Source organism: Erigeron canadensis, chromosome 1 (assembly GCF_010389155.1).
Source record: "Erigeron canadensis isolate Cc75 chromosome 1, C_canadensis_v1, whole genome shotgun sequence".
In the NCBI taxonomy this organism is placed as follows: domain Eukaryota; kingdom Viridiplantae; phylum Streptophyta; class Magnoliopsida; order Asterales; family Asteraceae; genus Erigeron; species Erigeron canadensis.
The window spans coordinates 5,318,565-5,342,192 of NC_057761.1; the positions used below are offsets into that span (position 1 = coordinate 5,318,565).

Below are 23,628 nucleotides of genomic sequence, written 5' to 3' on the forward strand. Positions count from 1 at the left end.
ATATATTGAATAACGCTATTTGGGTTGACACACCCCACCCGGCATAAACACGGCTGGGAGCCCAACGGGTGATACATATTTGTAAACATTCGGTACCTTGAACAAGTATCGGGAGGCAAACTATAACAACGTGTCAGTTTAGTATCATGAGCTTATATAGATGTATACTACTTACATTCCTAGCATTCTTGTTTAACAATGGCTACATTCATTGTGGTAAAGCAATGGTTAACTTATGTCTTGTGGTTCATGGCTAAACGATTTATTAAAAACCTAAGGAACTCACCAACTTTATGTTGACACAATTTAGTATGTATTGCAGGTGATTAGATGTTGTCATGCTCGGATTGCTACTTGATGTTCGCTTGCTCTTGTTGAATAAAGACCTTACCCACTATGTTTTCTAGTGCTCCATCTTTTGCTAAAGGATATGGATTTGTAGTTCAAATGTGTTTTTCTTAATCTTTTCAAATCAAAACAATTTCAATTTCATGTAATGTATTTGCATCTTTGAATATATATGTTTTATAAAATGCAAGTTCTCAAAATGACTACGTCTTGAGTCGTTCATTATATATGTTTTATAAAATGCAAGTTCTCAAAACGACTACGTCTTGAGTCGTTCAGTATACTCTTGTGTTGTGATATTATTGAATGTCACGCCCCACCCGTTGACCTGTATTTTGGGGGTGTGACAATAATATAGTATAGTTTAAAGTCATTTAACTATATGTAAACAAATATAGCATTATTATTTTTTTTATATTTTTATATATAATCTATAATATAATTAAAGAGGAGGTTTGGGATACACTTCGCACATCTGATCCCCTCCTTTAACCTAATTCTTTCTCTTAATTATACTCTATTTTTATATATTTTTTTAATTAAAATTAAAACTTTGCTAGGACGACCTATTAATTAATAAAAAATAAAAAACAAATCTTTTAATCCTTAAAAACTCTCCAAAAATTTATTATATATATACAAATTAAGAAAAAACCCTCACATATTCTATAAAAAAAAAGATCTTCGACTATTTTCAACAAAAAAAATCGACTACAAAAATGTTTTTTTTTTAATATATTTTGTTCATGTTTAATCATTATTATTTGACATTGAATTCTTATGTTATTATTATTATTATTCATCTCTGTTAATTTAGTTTATTGTCCATTATAGGTTCATTATGACTTCATCTTCAACTACAAAAAATAAGATCACGTTAGTTCATCTTGGAGATCTTAAGCCAATACATGTTAACCATCATCTACGACTCCGTGTTGTGAATGTTATGACTGTTTTGAAATGGAACAACCCGGAAAAAATAAATTTGCAATAAAAAAAAAAATTTGAGAAAAAGGCCACTGTCATATTTTCTTCGAGGTAAGTACATACAAATGGTATGTATCTACATACCTACAAATATGTCTTACCATATCATTATGTAATCTACCGTTTGGTACCCTTTTAATAAATTTATTTTTACATTTTGGTCATTCTGCTTAATGTTTATATTGTGGCTTGTTTCATGATTTGTTTATTAACAGATGGAGTTAAGCTTTATAGAACATTCTCCTATATTTTTTTTAATTTAGGCCGATCTATATTGTATTAAAAAATAAGGAACAAATCTTTTTGTTCTTAAAACTCTCATAAAAATTATTATATATATACAAAAACTCACGTACTTTTTTTTTATATATATATAAAAGGGTTCCACAACCCTCACACATTTTCAAAATAAAAAAAAAAAGGTTCGACTTACTCAATAGAAAAAAGGTTTTTTTATATACTATATCCATGTTTAATCATTATTATTCGATATTGAATTTTTATATTATTATTATTATTCATCTCTTTTAATTTAGTTTATTGTGTTACAAAATTTAAATTTTGTTTATCTAAATTTGAATTATCAGCACTAACCATGTATATTTAACATGTATTCTTAGACATTATTATTCATTCGGTTAATATTATTGTGTATGTGGTCTTATATTTTGGTTGCACAATCATAGGGTGCAATGGGAAAAACTATAGACACCCGTCATCATGAAAGGTTTTTATGTAACTTTTCTTTGATATGAGTTTGTTTATTTTGTAAATTAATTAGAGTAATTATGTTTTTAATTTTTTTTTCCAGCAATTTATGTCTTATTGTTGTGTATGGGAAGCTGTTTTGGGGAAGAATAAGCTTTCTTATCCCATGAGGCCATCATTATCTACGACAAAAATTAGGTATTTTAGAAGGTTGTTTTATTTGACATATGTTATATCTCTAAAAGGTCAAATATGGTGACTTAAATGATTTAAACAGATCCATCGACAGAAATCTGGACCAGACCAACAGATTTAAACCCATCAAGTCCTAAATCTCATTGTGAATTTAGATTGGTGTTACATATAAGGATGCCAATTAATTTCGTTCACGAATTCACGTTAGATGTTATTATGATTTCGGTTTTTCATTTTAAATTTTTGATTTATATATTTTGAGACCGCTTGAACACTAATTTGTCAATATAAGATATAATGAAACATTAGTATTTTAAATTTTATAAGTTATATAATCTAGTTAACTTAAGAATCCTCATCCAAAAAAAATACTCCGTTTTTATAGAAACATTTTCGAAACCAAAATGAAAGAGAAAAAAAAAAAAGAAAAAAAAGGTAAAGTCTGCAGTGGTGTTTTTAGTTGTTGTTGACCCCCAACCTCCTCCACCCCCTCCCTTCTTTCCCAAACATTTCTAGTGACAAAATCCTAAATAGTAATTCATTTCTAGAGACAAAGTTTTGTTATAACCATTTTCATGGTTTATATTTATTTTATTTAATTCATAATTAAAAAGAAGAAGAAATTGATTCTTTGAGAAGAAGAGTGAAAATGGAGTGTTTCGGAAGAAGTGTACGGAAAGAAATTTGATGGGGTTTTAATGGATTAGTGAAATCATCATCTGGGTCATTCGAGATCGAGTGCGAAACAGCGAAATCGAAGAAATCGAGCTCTGTCTAATCTTCTGAATTTGGATCAAACAAGTCTTCGGAAAATGAAATGAAAAATGTGTCTCCGAAAAGAGAGGATGTCGAGGATGGAAGTTTGGGGAAAGGATATACGGGAGGGAGGAGAGGTAGAAAGAGAAAGGTTACGGAGAGTCCACAAACTCCGATAGAAGGTGTGTTAAGAAGGAGTGCTCGGAGACGGGCTAAGTTATCTATGGAAGAGGATGAGGCGAAGGTTATTAAGTTTGATGTTGATAGTAATGGCGTTTTGCCAGCTGCCCCTTCTCCGGTTATAAGTGCAGTTTCGGAGGAACGGCCGACAGGTTCTGGTTGTGAAGAAGTTGAAGAAGTTGAGAGATTGCACAAGCAAAGAGATGAAAGAGTTAAAGTCAGAAAGAGAACAGTTTGAGAAAGAAAACTATGAAGTTGTTCAAATAAGAAACTACTAGAAGAAGAACCAAGAGTTGACAATGGCGAATGCAAGAAACATCGAGAGATGCCATCAAGACTACAAAAGGAATGCAAGAATGAGAAAGACATCAAGTTAAGAAATAAGAAAGTTGAATCCGAAGATCGTGATACAAGAAACACATTGTTGGAGATTCAAGACTATGAGATGATACAAATGATGGAACATACTGACAAAGTTAACAACGATGATCAAGATGAGATTGAAGACAAGAATAAGAGAAGCCAAATCAAGAAAGAAGTTGAAGACATAGTTCATGTTAAAGATCAAGTCAAAAGAAATGGAAACAAGCCAAAGGTCAAGGATAAAGATGATGGAGCTTCAAGATATGAAAGGCATGGATTAATAAATTAGGGAGGAGTGTTGGATATACTAATTTATCAATCCATGGAAGTGTCGATGTATAAGTTTAGGGGTCTATAGTGTCAAGAATAAAGTGTATAACCGAATGGAAGTTATTTTCGGTTATAGGCAGTTATGCTGTGAAGGGTCGTGTCTGTTAGAATAGGCACGTTAGTTATAAGATTGGTGTCGGTTTGGACAGTCATACCTGTTGGTATGTACTGGTTCGAAATCTATATATTTGTATGTAAACCTATGGTTGTGAAATAAGAAGAATAGTTTAGTATTGTTATTTTCGTTCAAGTGAGGGACGAGAGGGACAAGGGAACAACAATCAGCATCAATTTTGTTTTGCAAAATTTGCCATGTGCCAGTGTGTTGCTCCACCATGCGTTTCAAGCCTTAGCTCATGTCTAGTCCCTAGACTATATATTCTAACTGATACAAAGCATTCCTAATTCGTCTTAAGATAATGTTTTTATTGAATTCCCACTCTTGTTGATTTTCAGGGCATATTTACATGGATATAGTGGGCACACCGTATTGTGTGGCCCCTGAGGTGATTTTGAGGAACTACGGTCCAGAAGCAGACATATGGTCTGCAGGGGTGATACTTTATATACTACTCTGCGGTGTGCCTCCGTTTTGGGCTGGTACATGTTAAATATATGCTCTCTGTGTGTCTTGGATTTTGTTATCAATATGAAATGCTCACTTCAACTTTTTTGTTTTATATTTTATAGATTGTAGAAACAAAAGAGGGGATATATAATGAAGTTTTAAGGGGACACATAGACTTCAAATCAGACCTGTGGCCCCATATATCTGACAGTGCAAAGGATCTTATTAGGAAGATGTTACGTTCGCGACCTTCAGACCACCTAACTGCTTATGAAGTTCTGGATATGCTGTGATTTGTGAATGATATTACCTATTGTATACTCAATTCTAATACTACTGTGTGGTATTCGGTTACTTGTTTACACATCTGTGCAGATTAAACGGTATATTGTTACCTGTTCTTAAAGGTTATTTAAGCTCAACTAGTTGCATTGTACAGCCCATCCTTGGCTTTGTGAAAATGGTGCTGCTCCTGAAAGACTGGATCCGGCCTTTCTTTCTCGTTTGAAGCAGTTCTCTGCAATGAATACATTAAATAAAATGGCTTTGCAGGTATGTTCATATTAAAAGGAAAATAGTACAACATTTATTTTTTTCTTGTGAGAAGTTTTAAGGGAAGATCCCTTGCGTGACCGAAAGATAACTATTTGATTTGTGTAGTAGATAGTCTTTAATTATTTTCGTGTTGTTTAAATTTAGGTAATAGCTAAAAGACTGTGTAAAGACGAGATAGCTGGTTTGAAAGAAATGTTTAAGTCAATAAATACCGATAACAGTGGTGCAATTACGTTTGATGAACTCAGAGCTGGTCTAAGGAAGTAAGGCTCTACATTAGAAAATATAGAGATAAGAGAGCTTCTGAATGCGCTGGTTTGAAAGAAATCTGTGATGGCAGTGCGCAACAAGTAGGTATCGATTGTGGGGAGACTTTTAGTCCGGTTGTTAAACCGACTACTATTAGGAATGTGTTAGCTCTTGCATTATCTCGATCCTGGTCCATTCATCAGCTAGATGTTACTAATGCATTCTTACATGGAAATCTAAGTGAAACTGTTATATGTATCAACCAATGGGATTTCGTCATCGAGAGTACCTTGATCATGTGTGTTTATTAAAGAAATCATTATATGGGTTGAAACAGGCACCGCGATCATGGTACCAAAGGTTTACTGATTTTGTTCTGTCCATTGGTTTTCAGCAGAGTAAGTGTGACAACTCCTTATTTATCTATCGTCGTGGTTCTGATATGGCCTATTTACTTATTTATGTTGATGATATCATTCTTACCACTTTTCATGCTACCCTTCGAGTTGGTCTCATTCATGAGTTAGCTGCTGAATTCGATATGAAGGATCTTGGAATCTTGAGTCATTTTCTGGGAATTCAAGTGACACGGCATCACAATACTATGTTCTTATCTCAGCAGTCTTATGCGATGGATATTATTGATCAGGCTGGTATGTCTTCTTGTAAGTCTGTCACTACTCCCGTGGACACAAAGTCTAAACTAAGTGTGTCTTCGAGTCCTCTATTTGATGATCCCACACTATATCGAAGCATGGCTGGTGCACTTCAGTATCTTACTTTCACCCGCCCAGACATTAGTTATGCAGTTCAGCAAATTTGCATGCATATGCATTCTACGTCTGTTGCTCACTGGGATGCTCTTAAGCGAATCATACGCTACATTCAGGGCACTTCTGCTTTTGGTCTTACTTTGGGATCTTCCACAGATTTTTCTTTGCGTGCTTATACAGATGCTGATTGGGCTGATTGCCCTGACACTCGTCGCTCTACTTCTGGTTACTGTGTTTATTTGGGTACTAATTTATTGTCTTGGTCATCTAAACGTCAAGTGGTTGTTTCCCGGTCTAGTGCTGAAGCAGAATACCATGGTGTTGCAAATGTTGTTGCCGAAATTTGTTGGCTTCGTAATTTATTATTGGAGTTACATAAACCTCTTCGACAGGCCAGTTTGGTATATTGTGACAATATTAGTGCCGTTTATCTATCTGGAAATCCGGTACAACATCAACGTACCAAACATATTGAACTGGATATACATTTTGTTCGTGATTTGGTACAACGTGGTTCTGTGCATATTCTTCATATCCCGTCTCGCTATCAAGTAGCTGACATCTTTACGAAAGGTCTTCCAAGGGTTCTCTGTGATGATTTTCGGTCCAGTCTAAGCATTCGGCCTCCTCTAGCTTCGACTGCGGGGGTGTGATAGATTTTATAAATCTTGTGTTTATTTAACAGATTAGATAAATCTTATATTTTTAAAGATAAATCTTGCATTTATTTTATGGTTATCTCCTTCCTAAATAGTGGAGAGCCTTTTGTATATATAGGGATATTATGATTAATGAAGAGGCAGGCAATTATACAAACCATTAATTTTTTAGCCCGTGAACATTAAGATTGTTTGGATTAGCTGATGATGTGGGATTTCAGGCTGATCTGGACAACAGTGGGAAAATTGCTTATCGAGATTTTCTAGCTGCAACGATTCACCTGATTATCGAGATTGTTTGGATTTAGCTGAAGAAGAAGAAGAAGAACACGTTGTGGCCGCTTTCCAGTATTTTGACAAGGATGGAAGTGGTTATATAACAGCTGATGACCTTCAGAAGGCTTGTGAAGATAACAATATTGCTGATTTTCTTGTAGAAGATATCATCAAAGATGTTGACCAAGATAATGTAAGTCCAATATAATTATATATATTTGAATTAGGAAGACTTAATGAATGATGAGTTTTTTAATCTGATGCAGGACGGGAGGATTTCTTACGAGGAGTTTGTATCCATGATGACAAAAGGAAACGAAAGAGTTGAAAGAAGAACAATGCAGAACAACTGAACATGAGCATGAAAGAGACACACTAGAGGGTCTTTGACTCTTTGGTAGTTTCCTTTCAGCATTTCGTCCATATGCATATCTCAATTTTGCTTTATATTTGTTCTTGGGTCATACTTAAAGAAGGGAATTTTGACATAATGCAGATAGTACAGCACGATGAGATTAGGTGCGACAATTGAGGTATCAAGGCCATAGTTTAAATGTTTTCCGCCATTGAATGGCAATGGACGTTGATGTATTGTTTCAATGAATATAAGAACTAAATGAGTGTAAAGTTTGTTCTTTTAAGTTGTACCAACAAAATACAAATATCCTTGTGTAAACATTTTTGGCGATCCTTCTTGTATTAAAGTGTCTGATGTGATTGGCAAAATTTGATTCGGCAACTTAGAAAAAAATTCGAGTCATATTTAGGAGGACTGCGGACGAATTTGGAGGCACGGACAGAAAGCAGCTACGCATATCACCATCATCATTCGACCAATGGAACAAAACTTTTCTTTATCAATTGTTGGTTATTTGAAGATGACGATGTCCGGCTAAGGTTTTTGCTATCTCTCTCGATGAACAATTGTTAGTTAATTTTACTTGATGAATTTTACTTTCAGTCGTATAAACATTGTTCTTTTTAGATTATAATTCATATGACTGATTGAGTATTTATTCAATATTATTTGATTTGGATTTTCGTAAGACAACTTATTGCGAGTTAATGATTTGTACCGAGTCCACCTAGTTTAGGGATTAAGACAGGTCATATAATTAACATAGGTTGTGCCCAAAATTGTTCTTGTCAAATAATATTAAAATTATGTCTATGTAATTTAGAATAAATACTCGGTAAAGTTTGTTAAGTAAATTAACGCGACTTTTGGGATTCGGGAGGGATGTACTTTTTATTATTGTTTACAAGTTCTCTTTTTAATTTTGTCTTGTTTTATTAGTGAAGTCTAGTTAATTAATTTTATCTTTGCTTTAGCTAATTAAAATTACTTTTAGTATTGTCTTTAAAATCCATTAAAATTGTTAAAACTTGACTATAACCACTAGGGGTGTTCATCGGTTCGGTTTTCGGTTATTTGGTCTATTTGGTTCGGATTTTTCGGTTTTTTTATTTTCATTTTTCAAAACCAAAACCGAACCAAAACCTAATTCGAAATAGAAAAACCAAACCGAAAACCAAATTAGAATTCGGTTCGGTTTCGGTTTAAAACCGAAAAAACCAAATATGTTCATAATTTCAATTTTTATCAAAGTAGTAAATTTAAACCATATGGATAAACAAATAACATAAGTGAAACAACTAAACTCTTGTTTGTCATCATTATTAAAAATTATTCATCAAAATTGAATTTATCTAATTTCATAAAAAAAGTTAATATGATAAACAAATAGACACATAAAGTAAAAAATACATTAATAATTTTCCATAAAAAAAAATACGAATTAAATATTTTTAATAATACATAATAGTAATATAAGTTATTCGGTTCTTTCGGTTTAACCAAATTCATTATCCTTTACTCATAACCAAACCAAAATCCGAATATATAATTCGGTTTTGGTTACAAACCAAACCCAAAACCAAATTAAAAAACGGTTTGGTTTTTTTCGGTTTTTTAAACGGTTCGGTTTACAGTTTAACCGGGTAAAAACCAAACCGTGAACACCCCTAATAACCACAGACGCTCCTCGTGGAAACGATACCCACTTACCCTATCTAGTATAAGGTATTTAGGTTTATTTTTGATTGATACTTCGACGTCAATCAGCCCACAATGCCTCTATCTATACTAAAATACTATTTGAGATGTACTGCCAACAGCAAGTTAGGATTGATAGTTTGAACGAGTTATATTTTTAAATTTTGAGTGTAAAAAAGAAAAAAAAAATTAAGTTAAGTGCAACAATCGTCCCTGTGGTTTATTAGTTTTGCAGTTTTTCATCCCTCCGTTAACTATTTGGCCAAAATCATCCTTATGGTTCGCACTTCGTCCCTACTTCTGTTAAGTCCCCCCATGTGCAAGTCACGTGAGGGACATTTTCGTCATTTCACTCCACTTTTTCCTCCACTTCTTTAGAATTGACTATGTGGTTTGTTCGTTTTGCAAGTTTCATCCATGTTATTTTTTTTTTTAATTCATATATTTTTTCATCACGTGTCAAAACCCGATCTCACTCGGCCCAACCGAAAACCCAACAATGCAACAAAAACGAACCAGTCCACCTGTTACCTTATCCGACGGTTCGTGGGGGCCTAGGACAGGTCTCGGGTTATATGTTTATCCCTAGGTTGATGTTGTAGGACAAACAAAGTATCAGAAATGGGTGTTTGATAAAAGATGTTTTTAATAACTTTCCTGACTTTGAAAAAAAAAAAACTGTCGACCACTCATTTCCGAAACATTGTTACTTTAGTATTTTCAGAACCGATGTTAACAAGCCTCCTTTTCTGATAGAGCAAACTATTGCTCTGCTTCTTTAAATGAGACTTGTTGTTTATACATATCATAACATTCGTAAATACATATGTATATAAATAAAAGATTAACTACAGGGATGAAAATTGTAAAAAGAACAAACTATGGGGATGATTTTAAAAAAGTGGGAGAAAAAATAGAGTGAAATGACGAAAATGCCCCTCACTTGACTTACACATGGGGGGACTTTAAAGAAGTATGGAGAAATGCAAACCACATGGATGATTTTGGCCAAAAAGTTAACGGATGGATGAAAACTGCAAATTCGACAAACCATAGGGATTATATTTGTACTTAACCCAAAAAATTGCATTTTTGATATTTGAAGTTATCAAAATTTTCATTTATAATCTCTAAGTTAGAAAATTACAAATAATATCAAGAATTTAGTTATTTTTTCGTTTTTCATACCAACATATGCCGTTTGTTAATCTATTAACTTCCCCACGTGATCCACATGTGACGGTATTAACAATGAATAAAATAATCAACTTCATGATATTATCTATAATTTCCTCCATTTAGAGACTATAAGACCTTATTTTTTTAAGTTAATAATTAAGAACTTAAAACTGTCAAATTTCATGTTTTTTTTACCTAATATACAAAAATAACCGTTAATTACCTAAATTCAACCACTTAATACATTTAGTACTTAATAATTAAAAAACAGAAATTTTAACAACTTAAAGATACCAAAAATGTAATTTTTATTTAACTTTAAACACTTAGAAACTTTAAACACACAAAAATGGCTACTTTAGTACCCCGGGTGTGTTAAGTTGGTAGTGATTAGTGAACTCAGATCATCTTTATTACAAGTTGTTAAGTATTTTTTTTTTTAGCCTCTGGTGTTTAGCTTTTTCAGATCAAGGGTTTAATATTATCTTAATTCAGGTATATCTCATAAGATATATACATGTCGAAAGGCTCAAATACGCTATCCCTGTTCCGATATGACACGGGGTTAGACCGGTTCCTGGTCGACGTACATCCTTGTGTAGGTAACCCCGAAAATGTATAGTTGCCACACATTCTTTAAGGTTTCTAAATAACAATGGTTGTTGCAAAATGTTAAATTGTTTGACAAATGATATTAGTTTTAATTTTAGCTCCACAAGTTTGGGGTTAAATGGGAAAGGGGAAGGTACAGTAGACACTATATAAATTAATATCCGATAAATTAATAACCTCAATAAAACTAACAATTTATCTGGTCTCAAGTTGGGACCATTATAAAATTAAACCCCAAAATCAATAAAATAATAGGATAATAACTTTTTTTAAATCACAGTGTATTTATATTGATACCAACGAAACTATAAATTAATAATTACTTAAATATTTCAAATTTTAGTGAAAATGATGTATAGTGACATGTTTTTTTTTTTTAAATTTTAAATCTATATTGAGTATATAATTAAATCTTATCATTCAAACTTTTCTAAAAACTACTCAAAAATGCATTGTAAGAATTTGGGCATCGTGTACTCGTATTGCAATAATAAGTTGTGAATAGTTATATCCTTAAATCATCTTCAACTTCGCCATTAATCAGAATTTGGAATAGTATACGTCATAATTTATTTAATGTTTTGAACCTCATAACTTTTATTATTCACTAGCATAATCTAGCAAATGATTCACATCTATTTTGTGTTGATAATGCATACTCACGAATGTTTTTTCAAAATTTATATTAGAAACCTCTTTAAATTAATAGTTTATTAATTTATTGATATAATTATATCTAGTTAAATTAATAAAATGTGTTGGTCCAATATTATTAATTTACAAAGGTTTCACTGTATGTAAAAAATTTTGCAACCCGTTTACCAAAAGAAAAAAAAAACTGTAACGAATTTGGTAAGATTTAAATCACAGTTTCCGAAATTGGTATTGGATATGACATATTCTAAGCATTCTTTACTCTTAATGGAAAGTCAAACCGTCGAGTTCCAAGTCAATTCCTTTATGTATGTTCTTGAGTTTTTTAAGGGATGAAAAGAAAAGAATCCAAATGATCTTGAAACAATTTGTGTTCTTGAGTTTTTTTTAAGGGTGGAAGAGAAGTGAAATGATAGGAATTGGAGTGATAATTTAGTTGATTTTGTTCCTTAAAGTCAATTCCTTTATGCTATGTTCTTGAGTTTTTTTAAGGAATGAAAAGAAAGGAATCCAAATGATCTTGAAACAATTTGTGTTCTTGAGTTTTTTTTTAAGGGTGGAAAAGAAGTGAAATGATAGGAATTGGAGTGATAATTTAGTTGATTTTATTCCTTAAAATCTTTCTCCCACTTTTAGGATGATTTGAAAGGATTGATTATCTTCTAATCTCATCTTTTCTTTTCTAAAAGGAACTCAAGAACATAGTTACTACTTAGACTACTTCTTTTGAAAAGTTTTATATTAGGGTTAAGCAACAGTCAAAAATCAAAGGATTTGATAAAGAATTCCAGACACTAATAAATATAGGGGAAAAGGGGAATGCAGTTTGTCGGGCGAGTCCAAGTGGGAAATAGTTTGGGATTGAAAACTCGATAAAGAATTTTGTCCACGGTTTAGAGATAGGGCCCAAGGCTTTGAGAAAGAGTTGGGAAGGTAAATATAGAAAATAAGAACTCAAGATTAAAAGTCACCAAGAATGATGCTTACCTCTACTAAATAGGCTAACCCCATATTGGTGAGTTATACACGAGCATACTACCCGCACGTTGCGGCGGAATTTTGTTTTAGGAGTGACAATTTGTTATAAGGGTAGATACGGTAATTCAGTGTTGTAGTGTACGGAGGACCATTTTGAAAACCATATATATAGTGAAAGGGGTTTTTTGAAAGAAAAAAAAAGTATGCTTAATTTATTAAGACATACCATAAATAAAACTTCAAAATGCTTTATAAGGGAGTATAGATATGAATGAGTTTTGGAGATGTTTAATTTTCTTTAAATTTCCCAATAAATTTGTGAATGTCTATAGTTATGACATCCGTGTTACGAACATGCTTACCTAATTGTATATGCTTGGTCTGCATTTTATATTCCATTAGTCTTAAAACGATTTTCTAAATTGTGCCGGCTGCAATGACAATGGTATTTAGTATTAATTTGTTTTGACACCCCACAGATCTTAGTTTTTTAAACTTCAAGTGTCAATCAATTAATAATTGTGTTTTGTTTTACTCGTTTTTTTTTCCTCGTACCCATTATATTTTGGTTTTCATAATAGGTATATTACTTATATATATTACTAGTACTCTTATGAAAATATATTTATAATAAATTGAAAGCATAATAAATGATGAATTATCAGCAGTGCTGGCTCAAGTTTTTTGGTGACCTTTAACGAGATCAATTTTAGAGGCCTAGTTTCTTAACATACGAAGTAAAGTAAACGGAAAAAAACATACCTGCTTATACCTGCTGATGCTTCTAGGCTTTTCTTTTTAACTTTTTAATTCTTTTCAAATTACCACATTCATATTTATGATACATCGAAGAATCAATAAAGAAAGTTAGAAAGTTAGAAGCTAATTTACAAAATCACATTTAAATATAAATAAATCAAAAGGTTCAGATGCACAAATTAATTAACATAAATTAAAATAAAATTAAAAATTAATTAGATATCAGAAGAAGACGATGACAACATAATAGCATGGAGTAGTTTTTTTAATTTTGAAATAAGAATAGAAAATACAAATTTTTTTTAGATGAGTTTTTTTTTTACCGAATAGCCTCTTGATTTTTTTTTTTTAAATATATAAACATCACCTCCTATTATATTTGAGGGCCTTTGAAGATTGGTGGCCCAAAGCATGTGCTTGGGTATCAAATATAGTTGGGTCAGCTCTAATTATCATGTAAGTAATAATAGTTACTTATCAAAAATAAAAAAATAAAAAAATCGGGTAAGAAATAGATGGGGGAAAAAATTTTATTAAATTTTGTAACAGACATAAAATTTCAAGAGTTCATTTTGACAAGTTTATTAAGTATACTAGAGTGAAGGCCCGTGCGATGCACGGCCGGGCTTATTCACTCGTTAGATGTCTGCCATTTCTATAAAAATTGTAAAACTACATGTAGCATAAATTTTAACAATGCACCAGGTACAAAAAAGGAGTCATTTAATTATTGGGTATATAAAGTTATGATAAAATATCATCAATCAAAACCTTTGTAAAGGCGAGCAAAATTGATTTATGGTTATATAATTCATAGGAAAACAGTGATGAGAAAACAACCTGCTGCATTGTTTTTCCAAATCATCAGGTGCACACTAAATTGATTAAACATGAGTTTAACCACTAATATTTATCTATTTTCATGAAAACAAAAAAAATTTAGTATTGTACAAATAAAAAAAATGACAGAGGATGTGTCATTCACACCAATTTTTCTACCTTCGCGAAATTAAGACAATTCAAAAATGCATTATTTAATATAGGCTATGCAGGTAATAGATAATGATTATCACCCTTGACAATTTCATTAACAATCTGCAGATGCCCTATGAGTTCATTGACGTTAGTTGGGACTACAGTTGCTACATCCTGAAAAGCAAATGATGCACCACCGATCAGGTTTCAAAGACCATGTATCCTAAATATTTAGAACAGAAAATCAAAGTTTAAAGTACCAACTCCATAGAAGAAATAGATAGATAACCTTTGAGGACCACTTTGGAAAGGCGGACTTAAAGTCAGGCAGAGAAGTCACACCGCGACAAGTATCTTCTGTCGGGGTTCCCATGATTCTATAAGTAATGAAAGATATGAATGAGTGTAGATACTCATGGACTCTTGATGAGAGGTTGATCCACTCTTTACTAACCATTGTAATAATATAAGCAACCATTGACCTCATTTATTAAAACCAACGGCAGTAAATACGGATACAATCATTCTAACTAAAGATCTGATGGAATTAGATGATCATTTTGCATGGAGAAAGTATGGAATATCTTCTGATAACACGGAATAGGAGAGTTCCCTTTAATTACTATATATAATATTAGTTTAAGCAAGAAATGTATTGAACAAATCGACAGGTGTTCAAAGTGTATTTCAACTTATAGCATATAAAACGCCTTTTAGACCATTTTGTTTAATGATTAGACTTATTGAAAAACGTAGTTTTTCAAATCATATTTGACACTCTAACTATTTATCAAAAATATCCGGAAAGAAGTGTTTCGGGCCAGCCCGACCTGTTTCAACCATTACTTTTTTGACCCGTCCTGCTTAGCTATGTACAGCTAGCTTGAGCCAAGACCCACCCATTGTGCCATATCTACTATAGAGGCATCCTACATGCATACAATAAGTATTAAAATAAATCTATTTGTATATAGAATGTTTAAAGAATGAATTCATTATAAAATGCTTAAAATATGTGGGTTGTCATACTTGGATATGACAGAAAGCTTCTGGTTTGGTAGCCATTGTATGTATTCAGCCATCTAAGTATATGACACAGGAGACAGGCTTTTAACTAACCTAAGAACCGGATGACTGTAGTGCTATTTACTATTTTTAATAGGGGAATTCAAAGAGTATAATCACCTAGATTTGAATTCAGCAGGCAGTCAAGTTATCGATCTTGTAGTCTTGGCCGGTCAACAACGAAAGGAAGCAGTGTGGTAGTTTTTGTAATGTCATACACTGCAAGTGTGATGTCATACAATGCAAGAGGTCGTCCAGAGTAAGCAATATTTACACACCTTGATGCTATTATACATATTCAAATTAATGACTCATTACTTGTCAGATATAATTTAAAACAGGTCAAAGACCAACTCAATCCACATACACAAATTCACTTATCTACAATGTCCTGACCTTTCCAAAACGGGGGGCAGAACATAGCCATCACCCAAGTCATCCTGCAAAGACCATACAGAGCCAAAAGATTAAGCAAAGATACTTTGCGGGCGAGGTACATGTGCAAAACTGAATATATACCTGGTTTTGCTCGTCCAACGGTGACTTTGTTGTCCCATTAACTAACTTTTCCCATCAAACGACACCACAACAACATTCTCGCTTTCATATCTAATGCCATTTGCAAGCCAAGTTCTGTTTTAAATTCTTTTAAAAGGAGCGGGGGCCATATTAACTTATTAAGTATTGGACGGGAAAACTGTAATGACCAAGCAAGAGAAATTGTTGAACAAATATTATTTGGTAACTTTAAAAGCTAAGAGTACTAAATCGTGACCTTGCGTGACTATGGGATTACATATGGACTCTACTGGAAACTAAAAAAGCCAGTCAGACGATACTTGCTGCTATAAGAATTGAAGTACGCCTACTAACCTATGTAGCTTAAAACTTTTACCAATTAAAAGTTGGAACTTATTTTATCCACTCAAAAACATAATCAACAATCCAGAAAGACGGAAGAGAAAGGTAAAAAAGAATATACTAAAAAGATGAAATAACATAAAAAGATAGAGGGAGAAGAGACCGGTGGAACCAGTGGGTGGCTGGCCGGAAGGATGGTGGCAGTGACTGGTGTGTGTCAATATTGCCTACTCACCCTTTTTCATTGTTGCAACTGCTTGGTCTCAGCCAGCAATCACTAATTCTGCAGCCACAAAACATTATTGTTTTATGTTACGAAATAATTTAGAGGTTGGGTTGGTGCTTGCCAAGCTTGCCCATATGTGAAATCTGAAAACTTGCAACTAACATCTTAAATCCGAAACTAAAATACGAAATTGAAAGAGGAAAGATATATAAAGACGCAACTGCTAAAAGATATATAAACACACACACCTGCTTCATTAGACCGGTGAATGCATCCATTAATAGACCAAAGCCAATAACTGTCATTCCAGCAACATGGGAAACTGAATTTTTGATATATAATAATATGTAACACTAAAAAAATATAATCATATCATTTCAAACAATATCAATATTCGTATACCCTTTTACATTATTTAATACTTTCACCCTATATTGTTTGTACATCAATAAAAGAGATTATACATTTGAAACTATATCTCAAAGGAATGAATGGTTCTCCTATTCAGTTTCTCTTATTTCCAATTTCTATAATCAATTTCAATCAACATAATCAAGGCAATCAGCCTGGGACAATAATCTCAGCAAAAGGGCTTAAAAAAGAAACCTGATTGGTAATATACATATAGACAATGGATACATAGCACACCTTACCAAGCAAAATCTCCTATCGACTTTCTGTTTGCAACTTCATTCTCCAGTAGAAACATTGTATGAACTGTCAGCGGTCCCTCGTAAAGGTGTTGGAACAGTGATAGCATACATTTTGATGACAAAAATAACTTTTAAACATCCGGTAAAAATAACACACATTACTTATTGTGTGTATAAGCAAACAATACCAATAATAACATACTGTTTGATGACAAAAATAGTGAACTTCTCTAACCTGCAATGTATATATAAAACACATAAATTTTTAAAGAAAATGATTAGAAGAAATCGAATTATACAAATGAAAGGTCCCCTTTAGTCTTTCTATCAAACACCTGGTGTGCATATATAAGATAAATAATGTTTAAAAACAAACATTTCAGAACATACTAATATTTGAAAAAGGAATGACTTAATTGAGAAGAAGAAATACTGGGGTTTTTATAAACAAATATGGTAGCCTCATGTAACAACTTATCCTTTTCATTGGGGATTTAGGAAACCCAATAACGATCGATGAAGAACGAAACTAAAGCTTCAATCAGAGTTGAAAACCTGCTGGACGATCATATAAACAAATAATAGTTAGAACCGATTAATATGGTAAAATCTGAAGCAACCAAAACAAACACACACATATACACACAAAATCTAAAAGGGAGATGAGGATTAAATGGTGGTTGAGGGAAAAAAAATGTTGAGGGGGAGATATACAAAGAACGTACTGATGATTACCTTTTTAGATGCCATAGCAGTTTCTAACCATCATTACTATACATAATGAATGACTCAATCAATGAATCATTCATTTTCAACTTCTTCAATAAATCAACCGTTCTTTACCTTATTAATTCGTACAAAGAATACCTTTCGGTTGAGACATTGAACGGGCATCGATCAAGGAAAGAAAGGAAGAGGACATGAAAAGGGTTTTTTTTGTTTTATTTAAGGTAAAGAAAGAAGAGGAAATACCTGCCGAATATATAAATATTTTTTTTAAGTTAGTTTCGATTCAGACTTAATGGAGGCAATTTTAATCAACAAATCGTTGGACTTCCAATCTCAGAAAATACCTTGAGATGAGAAACCCAAGACTCGTACCCGAGACCTTAGGGAAACTCTCTTCCGGGACCCATATAATGGATTTAAAAGATACCCCTCGCCAACCCATCTAAGTGGAATTGGTTAAATACCCACTTAATATAACTTGAATATAACGCAACCAACCCTTCATATAAGATCATTTATTTGCCCACAATAATATTTTGCATGTGTTATTCCTAAATATAAACCTATTAATGTATTTACACACATGACACATATATCTCATTTTCGGGTAAACAAAACCGACCATATCATTTACCACATCACATTAGCCTCATATGAATGTAACAAAATACAGATTCTAATAAACAAAACCACAAATAAATATAAATATGTATTATAATAAACAAAAGTAATTAACATAGTAATTAGCCCTATTAAGTACAATCGATAAATCGTCAATAATACGTCAATTTTTTCACTTGCTTGATAGAACTTTTAGATATATATAGATAGTTTATTCAGGTAACTATAATTGATAGGTGCAAACGTTAAAAGTTATGATCTTTAGAAATTTAATTAAAAAACAATTACTGTAAAAAAGAAAGAAGAAAAGTTGTTGTGAAAGTTGTTTGCATAGTATCCCCTGTATTTTATGGGCTGTATATTTCGTTAAAAATGATAAATGTTCCTAATATATCTTTCTAATAATCCTAGCTTCTAAGAACAAAATCACCACACGTGAAAAATATAAGAGATAGGATGAGAAAGGAAAATTAGTAGGTTACATGTGTCATAAGGTTCTTTAAGAAGATTATTAGGTGATACTAGCACGTTACCCGCGCAATGCGGCGGTAGTCATGGCAGCGATGATGTAGTGGTAGATGTGACTATTTGTGGTAGATGAGACGTCGATTGATGTAAATTATTAATGGGGATATTTTAAAAAATAAATGATTGATAGTATAACTTAATCATTAATGTTAAGGGGTAGTGTAAGTAAAAATATTTTAGTGTTAAGTAAAAATATTACATATCTTAAGGGTGGTAGATGAAAATATTACATGGAAGGGCATTTTAGACATTTTTCCATGTAACTTTCAACATCGGGGTTATTTTCTTTAATAAGTAGTACAGATATACATATTAGAAGGATTTATATATCATTATCCTATTATATTTAGCAAACTCTAGTAATGAAGAATGTAATAAAAGAAATAATATATTTTTCTTTTCTTGGTTTTCAAGCCAGCATGATCATCCTTGTATACATGTCATAAGTAGTAACCAAATATCCAATCTTTTATGTTAGTTTTCAATCTTCATGTCTTCTTCATCTTCCAATTCAATAATAACCACATCTATTAACGAGTCAAAGGACCTCGTCATATCTTTCCAGGTTATTCAAGAAGCCACCAAAAATTTTTCAACAGTTATTGGAAAAGGTAGATTTGGCTTTGTTTACAAAGCACAACTATTACTTTCCGGTGAACTTACCTCTGTGGCTGTAAAGCGACTAGATAGTTCTAAAATTTCCAGTAAAGGATTAAAGGAGTTTTTAACAAAGATTCAATTGCTATCTCGTTATAAACATCCAAACCTGGTCTCTCTACTTGGTTTCTGTGATGAAGCTGGTGAAACGATCCTTATTTACGAGTATGCAGAGCATGGAAGCCTTGTCAAACACCTACTTGGGTCAGGTAAAATAACTCGTCCACTGACATGGGAGCAAAGAATCAGTATATGCCTTGACACGGCTCGTGGTTTAGATTATCTTCACAACCATATTGTGATAAACCATGGAGTGATGCACACAGATATTAAGAGTGCAAATATTCTGATAGGTCATAACTGGAAAGCTATGATTGCAGATCTTGGACTTTCCAATATAGGGCGTGCAAATGAAAGTGACTCTTATCTAATTACTAATGCTTCAGGGACACATGGCTACTGTGATCCAGCATATATGCATACTGGAATCCTAACCAATGAATCTGATGTTTATTCATTTGGTGTGGTAATGTATGAAGTCTTATGCGGGAGGTCGAGCTTTGTGAATGTAAACAATGAACATCAATTCCTTGCCCCATTGGCCCAACGCTATTATGAAACAGGAAGGTTACATGAAATTATTGATCCCTATTTAAAGATGGAAGTGGACCATGATACTTTGAAAAGTTTTTCAGAGATTGCATATTCATGTTTGCTTAATGAACGGGAGCGACGACCCTCAATGGGTTTGATTGTTCAAAAACTTGAGGACTTGATGGCAAGCTCAAAGGTCTTGCAGATTAATCTCAAGGTACTTTTTTTTGCGTCTATATATGCAATATTAAAATGAGTTGATTCTTACCTCTTTCTCATTATAGATATATGACAAACCATAATGACATACTAGCTCCAAAATCTTATTGGAACATTTTCCCTTTCTTCTCGGTATAATTTCTGAAAAAAATCTTGTTATTGCCGATTATATGATTTCCTTGTGCTTATTTTTGCTATGAGATTGACCACAAAAGTATAAATAAAAAGCGCCGAATATTTTTTTTAAAAGAACAAATCATATAAAGTACACTGCCCACATTATGTATGTTTTTCTTACAATTTTCATGACTAAAAATGAAATGGCATTGTCTAAAGACATCCTTCTTCAAAACTGTCTAAAAGCTTTAAGATTGCTTACCTAGCCGCTTGATCTCTCAACAGCAAGGATCTTCCAATCTGTCCAGTTCTGAACCCAATGGTCCTAAGAAAGGAAATTTAAACTTCTATGGAAATTCTAATGAAGCCAATAGTGTTCTTGGTCATAAAACCGGTAACATTCATGATATGTATACGTTTTGTAAAATGTTAAGGGTGGTTGAATCTGGCACTATCTATTTGTGCACTGAGATTGCAACTGGTATAGATTATGCCTGCAAAATAATCTCTAAGAGAAATTTGATTTCCAAAACGCATTTAGAGGAAGTTAGGAGGGAGATTCAGATAATGCACCATTTGGCAGGACATAATAATGTTGTGACAATCAAGGGTGCATACGAGAATCTTTTGTATGTTCATATTGTTATGGAGCTTTGCAATGGAGATGAATTGTTCGACACAATCATTGAGATGGGACATTATACCGAGAAGAAGGCTGCCGAGTTGATAAAGATAATTGCTGGTGTTGTTGAGGCATGCCACTCACTTGGGGTTATCCATAGAAACTTCAGACCTGAATATTTCTTGTTGGTTAATAGATATGATGATTTCTCCCTCATGGCAACTGATTTTAGATCAGCTATTTTCTGTAAACCCGGTTAGTTTTACCATATTATAGCTGCTAGCAAAATGTTATCATCAAGTAAAAAAGAGAAAAACTAAAAGCATCGATCCTACATTTTAGCCAATGTTTTTCAGGTCTGGTAAGCAACGAAATAGCAGGCTATGTAACCTGTGATTTGCTTTTTCCATTGTGATTTGACTGGATCGCTTGTCAAAGCCTGCGACTTCCTTCTACTTTTTCTCTAATTTGACTAAATCAAGAAGACAAAAGGAAATCACAGACTTTGACCTGTGATTTGGTTGGTTACTTCTGGGTTTTCTGCTACTTAAGTTCGTTCCTCTTAATTTGTTCTATTGAACTGTTGGATTTCAGGTCAAATTTACACAGAGATAGCGGGAAGTGCGTGTTATGCGGCTCCTGAGATGCTTTTGGGGAATTACGGTCCAGAAGCAGATGTATGGTCTGCAGGGGTTATACTTTATATGCTTCTCAGTGGCGTGCCTCCGTTTCTTGCTGGTACATGTAAAAAATGTGCTCTCTGCGCGCCTTGTATTTCGTTATCAATGAGAAATGCTCACTTCAACCTTTTTAAATTTTTTTTTTATTGTAGAAACAGAAAAGGGGATATATGATCAAGTTTTAAAGGAATGCATAGACTTCGATTCAGCTCCGTGGCCCCATATATCTGACTGTGCAAAGGATCTTGTTAGGAAGATGCTATGTTTACAACCTTCAGACCGCCTAACTGCTTATGAAGTTCTGTGTATGTTGTGAATGATATTACCTTTTGTTTGCTCGTTTACGCATCTTTGCAGAGTACACGTTGTAATTCTACCGTCACACTTGTAAGCTTAAAGATTATTTATGCTCAATTAGTTGCATTCTGCAGCCCATCCTTGGCTTTGTGAAATTGGTGTCACTCCTGAAAGACTGGAACCAGCCATTCTTTCTCGTATGAAGCAGTTCTCTGCAATGAATGCATTAAAGAAAATGGCTTTGGTGGTATGTTCATAATATAACTTTATAAGTAAAATACACATTTGTTTTGTTCTTCTTTTAAGTCGTTATTTGTATACAAGATAACGCAATAAGGGATGATCCCTTTCATGACTGAAATGTATTATTTGATTTGCACAACAGATAATCTTTTAATATTTTCATGTTGTTTTAATTTAGGTTATAGTGGAAAGACTGTGTGAAGATGAGATAGCTGGTTTGACAGAAATGTTTAAGTCAATAAATACCAGTAATAGTGGTGCAATAACGTTTGATGAACTCGGAGCTGGTCTAAGGAAGTACGGCTCTACATTAGAAGATATAGAGATAAGAGAGCTTCTGAATGCGGTAATTAAGACTGTTATTTTGTAGCCCGTGAACATTAAATATTGTTCGGATTTAGCTGATGATGTGGGATTTCAGGCTGATCTGGACAACAGTGGGAAAATTGCTTATCGAGATTTTCTAGCTGCAACGATTCACCTGAACACACTGGAAGACCAAGAGCACCTTGTGGCCGCATTCCAGTACTTTGACAAGGATGGAAGTGGTTATATAACAGCTGATGACCTTCAGAAGGCTTGTGAAGATAACAATATTGCTGATTTTGTTGTAGAAGATATCATCAAAGAAGTTGACCAAAATAACGTAAGTCCAATATAATTATTATATATATTTGAATTAGGAAAGCATAGTGAATGATGAGTTTTTTGATGTGATGCAGGAGGGGAGGATTGGTTACAGGGAGTTCGTGGCCATGATGAGAAAAGGAAACGAAGGAGTTGCAAGAAGAACAATTCAGAACAGCTGAACATGAGCATGAAAGAGAGACACCAGAGGCACTCTAGTACTCGTATTTTTAAAAATTTCGTCCATAGGCATATATCCCCGCTTTGCTTTAGAATTTAACTTGGGTCATATTTAAAGAAGACAACATTAAACACACTGGAGATTGTACCGCTTGATGAGAATAGGTGCGGCAATTGAGGCATCAGGGCCATAAGTAGTTTAGCATTTCCCTTTGGGAGTATGCAATAAATACAAACACTGTTGTTTGTTTGTGATTGTTATATGAATTAAGCTAAAGATTGCCATTATAGTTGGAATTGTATATCAATTGGTATTTGCATTTGTTGGCAAGCTTATATGTGTTTGGCTGAAATTCTGATTTGATGTAAAGACTGCATATAATCTGTTTAAATGCCTGAAACAAAATGTATATCGCTAATATGTTTGTTGATCTGTTTTCCATCTTGCTGAGCGAGTGTATTGAATTTTTACTTTTGTTCTTTTATGATGTTATTTTTTTTATAAAAATGTTTTTATTTTCTTTTAGTGTTTTGTTAGTGACAGCCCTT

The 23,628-nt window shown here is 33.1% G+C and overlaps 1 protein-coding gene and 1 pseudogene across 1 annotated transcript; both read left to right on the forward strand.

Annotated features, from left to right (window-relative positions):
* Positions 1 to 3,499: 3,499 nt before the first annotated feature.
* Positions 3,500 to 7,300, forward strand: LOC122596911 (annotated as a pseudogene).
* Positions 7,301 to 19,333: 12,033 nt separating this feature from the next.
* LOC122596973 (calcium-dependent protein kinase 26-like) lies at positions 19,334 to 23,146 on the forward strand. The gene is made up of 8 exons (XM_043769631.1): positions 19,334 to 20,311; positions 20,716 to 21,307; positions 21,647 to 21,790; positions 21,885 to 22,037; positions 22,164 to 22,276; positions 22,451 to 22,618; positions 22,694 to 22,918; positions 22,995 to 23,146. Exons 1-8 carry the CDS (start codon positions 19,334 to 19,336, stop codon positions 23,079 to 23,081), a joined length of 2,460 nt encoding a protein of 819 aa, XP_043625566.1. The 3' UTR covers positions 23,082 to 23,146.
* The last annotated feature ends 482 nt before the right edge of the window (positions 23,147 to 23,628 follow it).

Bases quoted from the DNA above. Each gene is read 5' to 3' on its own strand.
- LOC122596973 (XM_043769631.1), top strand. From the start codon at position 19,334: ATGTCTTCTTCATCTTCCAATTCAATAATAACCACATCTATTAACGAG. The intron at 22,277-22,450 runs GTATGTTCATAA...GTTTTAATTTAG, and splicing joins TAAAGAAAATGGCTTTGGTG to GTTATAGTGGAAAGACTGTG. The intron at 22,619-22,693 runs GTAATTAAGACT...GTGGGATTTCAG, and splicing joins TAAGAGAGCTTCTGAATGCG to GCTGATCTGGACAACAGTGG.